At 42.3% G+C, this 17884-nt stretch overlaps 1 protein-coding gene across 1 annotated transcript in view; it reads right to left on the minus strand.

Moving 5' to 3' along the window:
- The window catches only part of lepr (leptin receptor), an 86076-nt gene that overhangs the window by 23678 nt on the left and 44514 nt on the right, over window positions 1-17884 (minus strand). The window contains exons 7-10 of the mRNA XM_078408014.1: window positions 11470-11757; window positions 9351-9468; window positions 7832-8031; window positions 5006-5154 (exon numbers count right to left, since the gene is read on the minus strand). Of these exons, the coding sequence (XP_078264140.1) occupies window positions 5006-5154; window positions 7832-8031; window positions 9351-9468; window positions 11470-11757 (755 nt within the window). The remainder of the gene's footprint in view (window positions 1-5005; window positions 5155-7831; window positions 8032-9350; window positions 9469-11469; window positions 11758-17884) is intronic.

Here is a 17884-nt window from a genome sequence, read left to right on the forward strand (position 1 = left end):
GGAACATATCCGAGTGCCTTCTTCACCCACTCCCCATCCTCCCCCTCATGTTCACCCACATCGAGTGGCAACAAGCAAGCCAAGCCGGCACAGGAGTGCTGACCAAACCCACCCACTCAGTCAGTGAGCTGGCAGCCTCTCTTCCTTATACCTGCCCACCCTCTCCTCATAGCTGTTTTTGTGAGCGTCTCTCACGTGATGTTTTTGTTCTTATCTGACTTACAAACTGCTCAGGTTATGAATAGTTCTCAGGCACGGAACCCTGTTGTAATCTGGGGAGGCCTTTACAGTACAACCCTTTAGAAGACCCGCTGGGAACCTGTTAGCTTTAATCAATAAGCTTTAGAAACTGAAATGTGAAGCCTCTACTCCTTCTGAACTGAAACAGTGTGTAGAGCATTGCATTTGCTGTAACCCTATCCAAACTCACAGTGTTGGCAAAATTGAACAAAGGTAACTTTCTAACCCATTATCATTTGCACTTCAGCCAGGGATTAGCTACAGTATAATAGTTTCATTTCCAATCTTATGAAACACAACGTGTGGGTAGTAATAAATGCAATGGAAGTAGTTGTCTCACAGAGATTCAGATAAAGATAAACCACTCAAGCTTTGCTATTTCTGTTTATATCATCATAGGAACTCTTCAATGGGATTATGTTGTTGTTCTCACTCCCACTCAATCATTTTCTTTCATATCATTGATGGAAATCTATCCAAATGCCCTCCATAAATCACTTAGCTAGAAAATTACAATGTTTTTTTAAAAAGTTGTCAACACAAGACATATGCGTAACTGCAACGTTTCAATGTATTTTTGGATGGTAAATTGAAGTCTAAAATCTGAAGATTTACAAGCCTAATGCAAATAACAGAAATCTGGGATTTATATCCAGAAGGATGAAGAAACAGCAACTGATGTACAAACTCGTATAACTTGGGAGGAATATGAAGATGATATGAAGGGTCTCGACCCAAAATGTCACCCATTCCTTCTATCCATAGATGCTGCCTGTCCCAATGAGTTATTCCAGCATATTGTGTTTATCTTCTGGGTAAACCAGCATCTGCAGTTCCTTCCTGGAGGATATTGCTCCATTGGATTTCCTGCTCTTTGTGGCAGTGATTACAGGGTGGGGAGCAGGAGCCATTTTGCTTCCATGCATCATATAAACATACATTTTTGCAGCCACAATGTATCTGCAGCAGAGATTGAGGGTGTGGGTATGGAATCCAGGTACATTCAGAGAGCTGTATGGATGGCAGCACTCATTCTTGTGAGTGATGTAACCTTGGCAACTTCCACTGCATTCTTGGCTTGAGCAATTGTTGATTGGGAAGCTGCTTATATAGTTGGTCCAAGGCACTTCTCTTCAGGAATGTCTCTCTACGGTGTTGATCTACATGGTATATATCTTTACCTACTGAACAGTTTGATCTTGATCCCAATAAACAGCAATTTTTGCTTGGGTTGTTGTACGCCAAATTGGAGCACAAGATCCCACTTTGAATGGCAACTACTTTTACCTCCTGGGTCTATGCCCCAATAAAGACAATGATGCATTCTGTATGGCATAGTGGTGCAGAGGGTAGAGCTGCTGCCTTATAATGCCAGAGACCTGGGTTGGATCCTAACTGCGGGTGCTGTCTGTATGGAGTTTGTACGTTCTCCCCGTGGCCAGCGTGGGTTTTTGCTGGGATCTCCGGTTTCCTCCCACACTCCAAAAACATGCAGGTTTGTAGGGTTAATTGGCTTGATAGAATTGTAAATTATCCCTAGTGTGTGATGGATAGTGTTAGTGTGTGGGGGATCGCTGGTCGGCACGGACTTGTTGGGCCGAAGGTTCTGTTTCCACACTGTATCTCTAAACTAAGTGGTTCTGGCCCAAAGTGAATAGCAGCATACATGTTATTAATGAGTATGTGGCCTTAATGACAGTTACTGCTTCATTTCATGGGGAGGAAACGGATTCAGCAGCAAACATTGTACTTTCTGCAGCGACAATCCATCCATGGTATTGTCCCATGCCGAGGTTGTTACCACTCTCAGAGCCAGAAGACAGTCCTTGTCCAAGATTGGTGGACGTGTGCATGGCACACGTAAAATAAAATCAAGCATGGGTGTTTCCCATGTGTCTGTTCCATCATTCAACAAGCAAATGGTTGAGCTTTTACCTCAGTACCACTGCACGAGCACCATCTCCCTTGTCTTAATATTTCAAGATCTATCGATCTCTGATTTGACCTTAATGAACTTTCTGTCCTGAGCCTTCTCCACTGTCAGAGTGAGGTCAAATGCAATTGGAGGAACAGCACCTCATAATTCGCTTGGGCAGTTCACAATTCAGCAGTATGTTTATTGATCACTCTAACTTCAAGTAACCCTTGCATCCCCCCTCTCTCTCTCCATCCCTCCCCAACCCTAGTTGTTGCACTAGTTTCACTATCGTCCTGTTGAGTTTCACTGTCTGTATAACTCGTTACCACCTACCCCACAGCTAACAATGGACCATTATGGGCCCTACCTTTCCTTGATCATCGTTGCATTTTGCATATCTTTCATTCATTTGTTCCATTTACCATCTATATCTCTCGTTTCCCTTTGCCCTTTCTCCCAGTCTCGACCTGAAACGTCACCTGTTCCTTTTCTTTAGGGATGCTGCTGACCCGCTGAGTTACTCCAGCTTTTTATATCTTTAATATAATGCATGTCTGATAATCTAGATGCACACTTTTACGTCCCTGTTGAGTCAGTCATCTCCAGGCTTAATGGTAATGAGGAAAAGTATACGACGGTACGATGCTGGCCATGGCAGCGTCTAATTTTTATGCTGATGCAATTTCTACCTATGAGGTCAAATTGAAATGATCCTCTCTGTCTTTACAAGGGCTGCAGAGGCGGTACCAGTAGGCAGCTGATGCATACAAATCAGTATCCGCGATGAGTCATATTACTTCCCGTGATGTGTTATGCAACCCTCCAGAAAGAAAATATTTGCATTTATGAACAAGATACTATTATATACTATCATACTGACACCCCCCACCCCCCTCCCCAATCTTTGCACATCCACAATCCTTTCCACTCGTCACTTTCATTTCATGTTTCATGTATCTTGTGTTTTATGATTGTTGGCAGATCAATTTCCCTCCTGGGTTAAATAAGGTTCTATCGTATCATATCGTATTTCATGCTGAGATCAGTCACTGAAAGTAAGCACGCAGGTACAGCAGGCAGTGAAGAAAGCTAATGGCATGTTGGCCTTCATAACAAGAGGAGTTGACTATAGGAGCAAAGAGGTCCTTCTGCAGTTGTACGGGGCCCTAGTGAGACCGCACCTGGAGTATTGTGTGCAGTGTGCATGTCCTCCAAACTTGAGGAAGGACATTCTTGCTATTGAGGGAGTGTAGCGTAGGTTCACCAGGTCAATTTCCAGGATGGCGGGACTGTCGTACGTTGAAAGAATGGAGCGAATGGGTTTGTATACACTGGAATTTAGATTATTGAGAGGGAGTCTTATTGAAACATATAAGATTATTTAGGGATTGGGAGTTAGATTGAGCTCTTAAAGACAGCGGAGTCAAGGGATATGGGGAGAAGGCAGGAACGGGGTACTGATTGTGGATGATCAGCCATGATCACAGTGAGTGGCAGTGCTGGCGTGAAGGGCCGAATGGCCTATTCCTGCACCTATTGTCTATTGAGATTCAAAATACTGCGAGAAGACCTGTTCCTTCCATTACCATCACAGGTGCAAAATAATGATTAAAAACCAAACCAAACACACTTTTAGCATTGTATTAAACATGTATCAACCAGATCAAATCAGATGGTTGCAGAAGGACACAATATTGTACATGAAGTACTGAATATAGTTGGAAAGCTGAACAAGTTCAAATATTGTTGCTGAAGGATCTTCTTTATTCTTTTTTTATTTCTTTCCAGCAATCATTATTTTTCTTGTGTTTATTTGAAAAGCTTGAAATACGTTAATGTTAATGAGGGTACCTCTACGGCAGTTCCAAGTTCTTCCAACCAGCAAGCTGTGCTTTCCAATCTGCATCAACCTTTGAGTCACAATCTCCAAGTGCCTCAGTGAGATTTTTTTTCTGCAATCTTCTTTTCCCAAACTGTGAAAACTAAATCTGAGCTATATTTGTCATAACCTCAATTTAATCATGTTTAAAAAAGAGATCAAAGCAAACATAAATATATGAAGATATGCCAGGGTGAAGAAATGCAGGTGAGTTCCTTGCAGAATCGGGCACCTAATTTATCGGTCAGCAGCGAATTAGAGCCAATCAAAAGTTTCTGCAGAGCGATAAAGAGTGATATTCCTACAACTTTCTTTCATATTTTCTTGTGACCAATCACAAAGGTGCACATGAAGCTGGCTGGAAGGTTTATTCATGTCATTTTCCATGACAAGCACAATACATCCTTAGGTAATATCATAAATGCTATCCTGAAATGGGTGGTAGAAGGCAGGCAAGGGACATTGCTCTTCCATTAGATCAGGTAGATGCACAGAGCTTCTTGCCCCTTAGGAGAGGAGTCGAGAACCAAAGGACATCGGTTTAAGGTGAGGGGGGGAAAGATTTAATAGGAATCCGAGAGGTAACATTTTCCACACAAAGAGTGGTGGCTGTATGGAACAAACTGCCAGAGAAGGTAGTTGAGGCAGGTACTATCACAATGTTTAAGAAATATTTAGACAGGTACATGGATAGGGCAGGTTTAGAAGGATATGGGCCAAAAACAGGCAGGTGGTACTAGTGTAGATGGGACATTTTGTCGGCTGTAGGCAATTTGGGCCAAAGGGCCTGTTTCCACGCTATAAGACTGTATGACTCAATGACTATTATAATTCCGCTCACTTGACACAATATGACAACAAGGAGATATTGTGATTGTTTGGTGTACGTACATGTAAATCAGTACACCTTGCTGTCATCGCTATATCAGTTAGTGCAAGTTTTGCAAAGTTTTAGCAGATCAACCTACCTTCCAGTTACTCTTGATTCCATCCTCGGAGTACTGAATTTCAAACAGAAGTGCATAGGGTGGAAGAAATGGTTTTTCCCAACTGATATTTAAATAACGTCCATTTAAGATGATTTCTGCCTCGACATTGGAGGGTGCCAAAGGTTTCACTAAAAATATGAAAAAAAGAAAGAAACATTGATGGTTATTTAAGTGCTTAGATAATATGGAGTTTATGTTCCATATGTAAGTTTACATAGTCAAGTTAAAATGAAGTAGCATTTTTTTGAAAACAGTAAAGAAGACTGAAGCTGAGAGAGGAGAAAGGATAAGAAACCTTTGCTTATAATCTGTTTAAAATGGGGAGAAATAACCTGGGTAAATAACATGATGAATGGGGTGTAATGATCTCCTGATTCATTGGATCAGACAGTGCTTGATGTGGTTTGCATCCATCTACAATCTTTCCATCACCATCACACACCCACGCCAACCCCCATGATCTTCTTACAGTCACGCTTACAACTTGTGTTCCACTGGAGATGGAGTGGACCAAGTTCCTGAAGCCACAGTCCCCTAGTGAAGCAAAACAGGTCACAAGGGACAAGTAGGTGATCCTTGAAGTCCTGCTCCACGAGACCCTGATACTCTTATGAAGGCTCACTATTGACGAAGGCTTTTAACTATTTTAAATTGCTCAGCTAATAAGAAAGATAAATAATATTAACAATAAATTATGAATGTGCTGTGCTTGTTAAGCCAGCTCATTCTGACCCAAAGCTGGCAGCCTCTACTCATGATGTTTGTGGTTTATCGCTGAACTCAGCACAATGGATGCCCAGCTCATTTATGGCTATCATGTTCCCTCAAACAAGAGAAAGGAAATCCACTCAGAGGGCCACATGAATGACAAGGGTGCTTGATACAAGGATAGTTTGTGAACACTACCGAAAGTAACGCTAATGAATGCATAGACGCTAAGAATGTGAGAGTTTTTGCACTGGTCTTGGTTTGTATTTGGTTATATATTTTTTATTATTCTGAATAAAATTTATTTTTGAAAAAGAAAAGTTTGATTGTTCAAGGTCCTTCCGCTGCTGGACAGTGGGGAGCAGATTTCAGTGGAGACACCTCTCAAGCGAGGGAAGGGATATCACCCCAGGGAGCCACGAGTGGGAAGAACATTTTGTTTTGTTTAAAGATAGTTGCAATACTGAGTATGACACTAATGAATGCATAGATGCTGAGAGTGTCTGAAGAGCTTTTTTGCACATTTTAAATTCTGAATAAAGATTCTTTTTGGAAAAAAATGTTTCTTTGTGCAAATGGATAAGTCAGAGATGAAGTGAGCTACAAGGAAACATCTCTGGCAATCGCTATGGACAGGCTGGTGTGATAGAATATAGAACACAGAACAGTACAGCAAATGACCATGTCCTTCGACCCACGATGTCTGTGCTAACCATTATACCAATTTAAACTAAACCCACCAACCTGCCCATTGTTCATATCCCTCCAATTTCTGCATTTTCTTGTACCTGTCTAAATGACTTAAATGTTGCTATCATATCTGTTTCCAACACTTTCCCTGGCAATACTTTCCAGCCACCAATCACTCTTTGTAAAAGATTTGCCTTGGAAATCTCTTCTAAACTTTTCCCCTTCACTTTAAATCTATGCTCTCTAGTATTTGGCATTTCTATCCTGGGAAACAAAAAGCTCTGACTATCTAAAAAGCTCTGACTTTATATACTTTATATACTTCTATCAGGTCGACCTTCAGCCTGCAACGCTCCAGCAAAAACAATTCATTTGCCCAATCACTCATAGCTAACAGCCTGATGAACCTGAGTGTGACATTTTGGTCCATTATGTCACCATCAAAAGGTGGAATGTTTGTGCGGTGAAAAAGTTCAAGTAAAAAATTCTCCCATTTCATCACATGCAGGCTCAAAATAAGGTAGAACCCCTTCAATGAAAGGGACTTTCACCCGGAATTTCCCGTTTAATCTAATGGATATGGTATCGTCGGTGGTAAAATTGGTGGAATTGTAGACGGCGATGATAATTATCGTGATTTACAGTAGTATCTTGATCAGCTGGGCAAGTGGACTGAGAAATGACTAATGGTGTTTAATTCAGGTAAGTGTGAGATGTATTTTGGGAAGTCAAACCAGGACAGAACCTTCACAGTGGACAGTAGGGCCCTGGAGAGAGTTGCAAAGTTGAGTAATCTAGGAATTCAAGTACATACTGGCATGTCAGTTACATCGTATGATATTATGGAGGTGTATAAAATCATGAGGGCTTTGAGTCTTTTGCCCAGGGTAGGGAAATCAAGAACCAGAGAGCAGAACTTTAAGATGAGAGGGGAAAGATTTAATAGGAACATGAGGGACAACTCGTTTTGCACAGAGGGTGGTGGGTATATGGAATGAGCTGCCAGAGGAAGAAGTTGATGCAGGTACAGTAACAACATTTAAAAGTTACTTTAATAGATAGGAAAAGTTTAGAGGAATATGGGTCAAACATGGGTAAATAGGAGTAGCTTAGATGGGGACATATTGGCCAACACAAACGAGTTCAGCCAAAAGGCCTGTTTCCCTGCTATACTACTCTATGGCTCGGTGATTATTCAGAAGAATGCATTCTCTAAATGAACCTCTTGCACTTTGGCATCGCATGCAAATGATATTCAGTAGATTCGCAAACAAGTTAAAGATTGCTTTTTGAAACAATGATGAGGAAGCTGAATTTCCATCTTTTTTGATCATTGTGCAGAGCAGAAAAGTAAATGAAATCACCTGGACTATGAGCCCTTGGTGACATCAATAAAGCTGAACTTACCCACGTCCATGGGAATGACACAGGTTGGTGCAGATTTGAACGTTGTCTCATGAAATTGGAATTCCATCCACATGATGTGGCCAAAAGTGAGGTTAATGGGCTTGATATGACAGGGGCCAAATTCATTCCTCAGCACTGGGCATTCTTGAATATGAACATTATTGTTTTCAATTTCCAGGTTATCACACCAAGACTCTTCACTTTTAAAGGAAACAAAATCAAAGACAAAATACACTTTGGTATAATTAAATCAAATAATATGACATGCTAGAAAATCTGACAACATGGGGAAATATTACTTTATCCTTTCATTTCGATATCTAATTTGACTGGTTAAAGTCTTCCTGTTGGGTCTTAAGAAATGGTATATATACCATTATATATTTTGTCAGGAACAAAGTCAGCCAATTGTGTATGTGGCATCCTATAGATCTGATATCATGACAAATTCTCTGTCACTCGGGCACTCACTTAAATGGCTAAACCTGGAAATGGGGCAAAACTATAATCAGGAATTAACTTTATACTTTGGAAGTAATGTTGCGATGAAATACACAGAGCTTCAATTTGTATTTTCATAAAGCATTCTCAATGTAATCTTTTACCAAAGCGGACTTAATATACGTAACTGACTGCTGTGCGAGTGAACCTGCTGTGGAACTGATAGGGGATGTGGATGGAAGATATTGAACAAGTCTCATGGGGTCATAAAGTGTGGAAACAAGCCCTTCGACCCAATTTGTCCATACCGACCAACATGTCCCATCTACACTATGTCCTACTAGTCCCACCTGCCTGTGTTTGTCCCATATCCCTCTCGACCTATCCATGCACCTGTCTAACTGTTTCTTAAACATTGAGATAGTACCTGCCTCAACTACCTCCATCAGCAGCACGTTCCATATACCCACCACCCTTTATGTAAAAAAGTTGACCCTCAGGTCCTTATTAAATCTTTTCCCCCCTCACCTAAGCCCATGTCCTCTGGTTCTTGATTCCCCTACTCTGGGTAAAAGGCTGTGCATGCACCCTATCTATTCCTCTCATGATTTTTTACACCTCTATAAGATCACCCCTCATCCTCCTGTGTTCTGAGGAATAAAGTCCTAACCTGCTCAACCTCTCCGTATAGCTCAGTGCCTCGAGTCTTGGCAACATCCTCGTAAATCTTCTCTGCACCCTTTCCAGCTTACCAACACATTTCCTATAACAAGGTGGCCGAAACTGAACAAAATACTCTAAATGTGGCCTCACCAATGTCTCGTACAACTGCAACATGACCTCCCAACTGCTATATTCAAGACTCTGGCCGATGAAGACCAAAGACCAAAGACTGATGAAAGCCTTCTTGACCACCTTATCTACCTGTGACAGTACTTCAAAGGAATCTACCTGTGAGGCCACTTTCAAGTCTGAAGGACATTCTAACAGCATAGCACCTTCACCAATGAACAGCTAGAAGTTATTCCCCCTATTCCTAACCCTAGCTCATAAGTAACAATAAAGACATTATACTTGCATGTAATATTTTAACTTGTAATTGCTGACTGCTTCTGGTTTCCACAGACTTGAGTGCCATCTGCAGATCATTCTTTCCAATGCACCATCGGTCTCGCATGAAATATTAATCTTTGTATCTATAAAAATATCAATGTAGAGGAATGATATAAATTATTATTATTTTAATAAAGATGTGGGAAGATGATATTTTGCATCATATGCATAATTAAATCAGTAAAGTTAATTAAATGAAATAAAGGATTAAGGATAAAAATAATTTTAAAAGAACTGTATACGATTAACAGCACTACATCAAGTCACCCACACAATCTACATCTACTTATGTGCCACTCATGACTTTGTTTATTTAATTGAAAAATTAATTGAAAATCAAAAACCTGCAAATGTTGGAAATATGTAATAAAACTGAAAATCCGAGAAATAATTTACGTGAGAAACCGGGTTAGTGTTTTAGGGTAAAATTCTTTTATTAGCACCTTTATAAGGGTGTTTGACTAAAATGATGAATCAACATCTCTTTCCACAGATGCTGCCTGACCTGCTGAATATTTCCCGCATTTCTTGTTTTTAATCACTTAAATAACTATCTACTTTCAAGTTTCTGTGTCTTCTGTTCAACAGGATTGAGAAGGATGGGGAATGCGTTTGATTATGTTCCTAAGGCAGCATGAAACGTAGATCTAGTCAATGGTGGGGAGTCTAATTTATGTGATGAACCAAACCAAGCTGTGATGCAACCCGACAGTATGGTTTCTATGGTGCATCGGTAGCATTTCTTAAGGGATTCGTAAGGGATTGAACAGGCTAGATGCAGGAAAATAGTTCCCGATGTTAGGGAGTCCAGAACCAGGGGTCACAGCTTAAGAATAAGGGGTAGGCCATTTAGGACTGAGATGAGGAAAAACTTTTTCACCCAGACAGTTGTGAATCTGTGGAATTCTCTGCCACAGAAGGCAGGGGTGGCCAATTCACTGGATGTATTCAAGAGTGATTTAGAAATAGCTCTTAGGGTAAAAGAATCAAGGGATATGGTGAGGAAGCAGGAACGGGATATAGATTTTGGATGATCAGCCATAATCATATTGAATGGCGGTGCTGGCTCGAAGGGCCAAATTGCCTATTCCTGCACCAATCTTCTATGTTTCTATGTTTGTAAGTTGTAGGAGACACGCTGAATTTCCTCAATTTCCTCAGGAAGTAAAGTGTTGGCTGTCGCTTCAATGTGGTTTGTCCACGGCAGAATGTTAGTAATATTTACTCTTAGGAACTGAAAGCTCTCAATCATTTCCAGCTCAACAACAGTGATGCTGATTAATTACGCTATCCCCAGTTCACGGAATTTTTTTTCCAACTATTTCAACTGAATACTTTGTAATTTAGAAGCTTTTTAAGTGTTCTATTTTATTCTTTAAAACTTTGTTTTCATTTTTTTTAAAATGATTAATGTTTTTATAGCTTTTGAATGTTTGCACATGTCAGAGCATTAGTGCGTGGCTTAATCAACTGGCAAAACACCTCTTCTTCACACCTCACCAGCTGTTGCTATCCAAGACTGACAGGCCCAGCGCTTGGATGAGCCTTGGTGCTTGCATTGGGACTGCCTTTCTTCAGGAATTTGTCACTAGAAGATCCGCCTCTGATAAGTGAGGCTCGACTGGGGAGGGGAGCGGCAGGGCAGCCATGTGCAACCTTCCACAGCACAGGAGACTGCAGAATCTGGAGCAAAACAAACTGCTGGAGGAACTTAGCAAATCGAGCAGCATCGATAGAGGCAAACGGATGATGGAGATTTTGGGTAGAAAATTATATTTTTTTATATTGTAAGATGTGTAACACAGCAGTACCAGGGAGGAGCATAATTTCTTTAAAGCAGGAATAAAATTACATTGTAGAGACAGGGAAATTCGGATGCTGGTTTACAAATAATGACACAAAGTGCGGGTGTAACTAAGCCACATCCCTAGAGAAAATGGATAGATGATGTTTTGGGTTGGGACCCTTCGTCAGACAGTACTTCAGACTCAAAATGATATTGATCGATTGAAAACAATCTAAGAGACTGAACATTTCTTTTATGCCATCAGAATGCATGCTCCTTGATTTTAAAAAAATCATACCCAATATAACTATTTCAGCATAGCGAAAGTTACAAATACTCCTTTCTTCATTTTGAAGGCAACACTGCAATATGTTGAATTGAGACTGTCCATTTGATGTTATATTGAAGAGAGTAACACTGGTTTCATGATTATTGATTAAAGAATAATGATCTTCTGGAATTTTTTCATTCATGTTTAACCACCAGACAACATTATGATTGGTCAGAGTTTGATTGTAGAAAACGCATCGTACAGTAACATCCGAGCCAATAGTTGTCAGCACTTGAGATGGGTAATATGTAATTTCTGTCAAAACAAAATGTGTTAAATAAAAATGTTACTTAATATTTGCATATTAAGATGGCACAGCGATTGAGTTGCTGTCTTACAGCACCAGAGACCCGAGTTCAATCCTGACTACGGGTGCTGCCCGTATGGAGTTTAGACGTCCTCTCCATGACCAGATGGGTTTTCTCCGGGAGCTCCTGTTTCATCCCATACTCCAAAGACGTACAGGTTGGTAGATTAATTGGCTTTGGTAAAATTGTAAATTGTCCCTAGTGTGTAGGATAGTGTTAGTGCACGGGGATCTCTGGTCGGCATGGACTCGACGGGCCGAACAACCTGTTTCTGCGCTGTATCTCTCAACTAAACTATTTAAACCCACACATTATTTTTGGAATTATTTAAATTCACTTTATACAAGGAAGTAACTCCTCTCCCTTCCCTGCTGAGAATTTCACTGTGGCACACGCTTCAATCGTAAGGCTTGTAACCCACTCTTAATTAATCCATCCTGTTCTTAAATAGCTCTCTTCACTGATGAAGAAAGAGATACAATGCAGTTGGAGCATGTAAAACATTAACATAATTGATGTAAAGACTTTCAAAAGCACTGCAAGTGAATCTTGAGACAAGTAGCAGCTGCATTGAATTAACTCAACATGCTTCAATAAAAATCCAAAATCCATTCTACTGATTGCAGTTATTTCATCTTGGTGAAAGTTATCAGGGGGGAGTGGGGATGGTGGGAGGAGTGGGGGTGGGGGAAATGGATGTGGGGGAAGGGGAGGGGGGAGTGGGGGGAAGGGGAGGGGGGAGTGGGGGGAAGGGGAGAGGGGAGTGGGGGGAAGGGGAGGGGGGAGTGGGGGGAAGGGGAGGGGTAGTGGGGGGAAGGGGAGGGGGAGTGGGGGGAAGGGGAGGGGGGAGTGGGGGGGAAGGGAGGGGGGAGTGGGGGGGGAAGGGAGGGGGGAGTGGGGGGGGAAGGGAGGGGGGAGTGCGGGTGGGGTAGGTGGCATGGAGTGGGTGAGTGGGGGGGAAGGAGGGGGTATAAGGGAGAAAAGGGGGATTGAGTGGGGGGGGGATAAAGGGGATTGAGTGGGGGGGCGAGGGTGCTGGACCAATGCTGGCATCACGGGGCCGAGGTGATTGGCACCCCCTCCCCTTCCCCCCCTCTATGAGGAATGAGCCCAACGGGTCCATTTGGTCTAGTATATTTCTTAACCTCTCGGTTTGTTTGTGTGTATATGTTTATATGTTAATGTATGTACCATGCCCTCTACACAGCCAAAACGGTACACGATAGTGCAACAATTTTAGGCCTACCTTACTCACCATTGTCCTGGGGACCCTTTAAAACAAGTTTCATTCAAAATTGTGTTATATTTTTCAAGTTAGCGAGACACTTTAAAGTTTAAAAATTACCTTTTAAACCGATTTAATTATGATCTTCAGCGTGTGACGTCACAATGGAACCCGCACGAGTGCGAGCCAATAAGAGGGGGGGGGCAGGGAGTCGCGGCCAATAAGCTGACATTAACAAATGCGCTCCCCCCCCCCCCCCCCCCCCCCCCCCCCGCATGCCTCGCCCCTGCCCTTCCTCCCCGGCAAGAAGGCAAGGTGAGTCGCTCCCTCTCCCCTTTCGCCTGCACCTGGTCCCGGGGGACTTCAAGCAGCAGGCAGATGGTCATTGTCCCAGTCGTCTCATCGTTCATCTCTGTCTCCTCCAGCGCCCACTTCAACCGACGGCGCCGTCGAGTCCCCGCTCCCCCCGGTCCCAGCGCCCCGCACCATCACCGGGTCCACGGCTCGCTCTGGCTGCTGCGCTGGCGCCACGGGGCCGAGGTGAGTGGCACCCTCTCCCCTTCCCTGTCCCCCCTCTACGAGGAATGGGCCCAATGGGTCCACTTGTCTAGTTGACCCTAAAACTCCGCTAATCCCAGTGTATTGTCCTCGCATTTCCACTGCAGATTCGATCACTGGGAGTAATTTAGTGACTCACTCATTCACTCACTCACTCACTCACTAACTAACACAGTCACTAACTAACACACTCACTAACTAACACACACTCACACACACTCACAAGGAAACTGAAGCACCTGGGAGGAAGTCACATAGTGACATGGAGAACTTGCAAACTACAGACAGACAGCACCAGCAGAGAGAAATGAAATCAAGTCACTGCGACTGTGAGGCAGCAACTCTACAAGCTGCATGCTGCCCAGGTTCGCAGCTCACTTTTCTCTTTTTTTCCATTGAAACTGGAATATCATGAGCAACTTCCAAAATAAACCAGAGATTCATCCATGCCAGAGTCATTGGTTTAGGTGAGGGATAATATGATTAAATACTGATGGGAAAAATGATATCCTCTGCCATGTCAATTGACTTGAACTGAAGGAAAGAATAGACAACAAGCATATAATTCATTAACCATTAAAATAAACATGGACTTAAGGGCCTGTCCCACTTAGGTGATCTTTTTGGCGACTGCCGGCAACTGTCAAATTCGTAGCAGATCGCCGAACTTTTCTTGTACCCGACGACAATGACCACGACAATGCCGAGTCAGGTCGAGTTTACAGCATCTTCTGAAACATCTCGAAAATTCCCACACTGTCAATGCTTCTCCGGCGTCCTGGTTTTTGCTGAAATCACTGACAAGTCGGTAAGTACTTGAGAGTTTTGAACTATAACACCTTGTATGGGTTACTTAAAAACCAAGCTTCACCTTAACAAGGAATAAACAGGATTTACTTCCAGTTTACTTATAAGCTGTATTAAAAAATAATAATAATTTAAGTGGTTAAGTGGATTTTTGTGAAAAGTGTGTGGGCGTTCTTTGAAAATGTAAGGGAGATGCATATCTGGTTTCTGGATTGCATATCTGGGTTTGGAGCTCACTTTAAATGTAATGGCTGAGGCCAAAAACATTGCGAAAATTCCCATGCTGTCAATGCTTCTCCGGCGTCCTAATTTTCACTGAAATCACTGATAAGTCGGTAAGTACGAGAATTTTGAACTATGACACCTTGTATGGGTTACTTAAAAACCAAGCTTCACTGTAACAAGGCATAAACCGGATTTACTTCCAGTTTACTAATAGCTGTATTAAAAAAAAAAATTAAAAAGTGGTTCAATGGATTTTTGTGAAAAGTGTGTGGGCATTCTTTGAAAATGTTCTATTGCTTCAATAATGTAGTATCATCAGAATATTGACGGCACTCTTTGGAAAGTTTTCGTTTTAAATGCTGCTAAGACCATTATGAGATCCCACAACAACATTTCTTGGTCAGAGAATTGAATCGAGTCAACACCAAAGCTTCTACAACAGGGGAACCATTTTAAGTAGTGGGGGGGGGGTGGCAGATGCATGAACCATCTACACATGGACCATGGATGCCCAGACTCTGCATCCAGATCCACCTTAAGCATGGAGATGCAGGGGGTTTCGGCACCCAGGGTAAAAGTGAAACCATTAGTGCAAGGAAGCTGGAAAGAATGGCAGAGAATCAAAATGAATTGCAGACAGAAATGGAAAAAGACTACACAAGGAGAGAAAGACCAGATGCAAGAGAGGAAGTGCGGTGGGGCAAGGACTGGATGAAACCAATGGATTTACCCAGGGAAGCCCTTTTCAAGGCATAGATCAGCCTGTGCCAGGTTGGGGTCTGTGTAAATTGGAGGGGAGGGAGAGAGGTTCTCCACTCCAGTGCCATGATTTCTAGAAAATAGAGGAAATCACATTACAAACATTCATGGATAGTAACAGGTATGTCCTTTTAGAACATCCTACACCATCTCTCACGTTTTGAATGAGAACATTCAGCTCCACATAACACTTGCAAAGTCTACATGCATTGTACATCAGTTAATGAATAGTTATTTCAGTATACGAAAAAAGCAGAAATTGTCATGGCTGTAAATCTGTGCACCACAAGGAATTTATTGATCAGATCATGTATTGGTTAAAGGATGAATTTTGACCAGAACAGGTGAAGTTCCTCAACTTTTCTTCAGATGAATTATTTCAAGATTCATGACAGACAATGCCTTGATTTAACATCTCACCTTCAAAGCAGCACCTATGATGGAACAGCATCCCCTGTGTTACCTGTTCAAGGTCCCATAATAGTCAAGTCAAGTCAAGTCAAGTCAATTTTATTTGTATAGCACATTTAAAAACAACCCACGTTGACCAAAGTGCTGTACATTTGATTAGGTTCCAATAGAAAAAAAAAAAAATGAAAACATACAGTAGCACGCAAACAGTTCACAGCGCCTCCTCAATGAGCCTCAAACGCTAGGGAGTAGAAATATGTTTTGAGCCTGGACTTAAAGGAGTCGATGGAGGGGGCAGTTCTGATGGGGAGAGGGATGCTGTTCCACAGTCTAGGAGCTGCAACCGCAAAAGCGGGATTGAAGTAGTGCATTTCTAGCTGGGAGATACACTGTAAATACCACCACTTAATGAATTAGAATTTGTATTGATAATTTTTCAGTTATTATCATATAAATTTGCTCTTGTTTGGATCCTGTAAAGATTATTCATTTACTGGTCTACCGGAGTGCAAACACATTTGCAGTTTATATGTGGAACCAAATTATCCTGGATTAATGAAGCTAGTGAGCTTCACCACAACTAACATACAGCAACCTTCCAAATCCAAGCCTGGACCATATCTTCCACATCTCCTAATTCAGGCTGCAATAAGCACTGTGACTTTTCATGGTTTGGTCCTTGAGTAGAGGATTGAGAAATTCTGATAGAAAATTGGGAGTGAATGGTAATTAACATCATACTAGTCTGTCTGCAGACAGTTTCATCTGAAATCGCTTCACGTGGCATTTTCCAAAGGCCTACATCTCCATTGTTCACAATTGGTTAAAAATCACATTTAAGATTTTTTTCTCTCCGAGTCTCAACCTACCTAGTTTCATGGAGAGATTCCAGGATGGCCCAAAAACAAGAGCGTCAAATCTTGTGGAAAGGAGCTATAGGTTTCCTGGAAGAACGTGCATTGTGTGCAAAGGGCTGCCTGGGAATATCCAGTGAGAAAGCAATAGATAAATTCAACTCAAATTCCTGGAGGTAGATGCCAGAGCATCAACCCAATGGACTTTAGAAACGGGAACCAGTACCAGAAAAAAAGTCAGAGGAATCAGAGTTGAAGCAAGACACCAAACTCAGCTTGCAATTTAGCTGGAGACACCAGAGGCTGCAGATGCTGGAATCTGGAGCAAAACAAAAGTGCTGGAAGAAGTCAGCAGGCCAGGCTGCATCTATGGAAGGAAATGAACAGATGACATTTGAAGAAGGGTCCCAACGTTGTCTGTCCATTTACCTCCACAGATGCTGCCAGGCCACAGATGCTAGTGTTCCTCTAGCACTTTGTACGTTGTTTTTTATCTGACTAGAGCTACAAACTGGACACTAGACTTTCCGTTCTTTAAAGAAGTTGCTCGACTTGCATTGTTTTCTGCTGTTGTTTCATGATCGCATGACAAGCTTACCTATTGACAGGCATTCACAAAATGCTGGAGTAACTCAGAAGGTCAGGCAGCATCTCAGGAGAGAAGGAATGGGTGACGTTTCGGGTCGAGAGCCTTCTTCAGACTGATGTCAGGGGAGGGGGTGGGACAAAGATAGGATGTGGTAGGACACAGGAAGAAAGTGGGAGAGCTGAAAAGGGGGAGGGGAAAGAGAGGGACAGAGGAACTATCTGAAGTTGGAGAAGTCAATGTTCATACCGCTCAGGTGTAAACTGCACAAGCGAAATATGAGGTGCTGTTCCTCCAATTTGCACTGGGCCTCACTATGACAATGGAGGAATGACAGAAAGGTCAGACTGGGAATAGGAGGGGGAATTGAGGTGCTGAGCCACTGGGAGATCAGGTTGGTTAAAGCGGACTGAGCGAAGGTGTAGAGCGAAACGATCGCCGAACCTGCGTTTGGTCTCGCCGATGTAGAGAAGTTGACATCTTGAACAGGCATTAATAGACAACCAAAAATAGCAGAGCAGTGTTAAGCGTTCAAGGCAGCCTCCTGCCAGGCTGTGCCCCTGCTGAAGCAGGTGGCAGGAATATTAAATGAGGATTGCTTAGCAGCTTCCAGCTGATCAAAGATTTTAAAGGTCGCATGTGTCCATTT

This window comes from Rhinoraja longicauda, chromosome 11, assembly GCF_053455715.1.
Source record: "Rhinoraja longicauda isolate Sanriku21f chromosome 11, sRhiLon1.1, whole genome shotgun sequence".
NCBI lineage: Eukaryota > Metazoa > Chordata > Chondrichthyes > Rajiformes > Arhynchobatidae > Rhinoraja > Rhinoraja longicauda.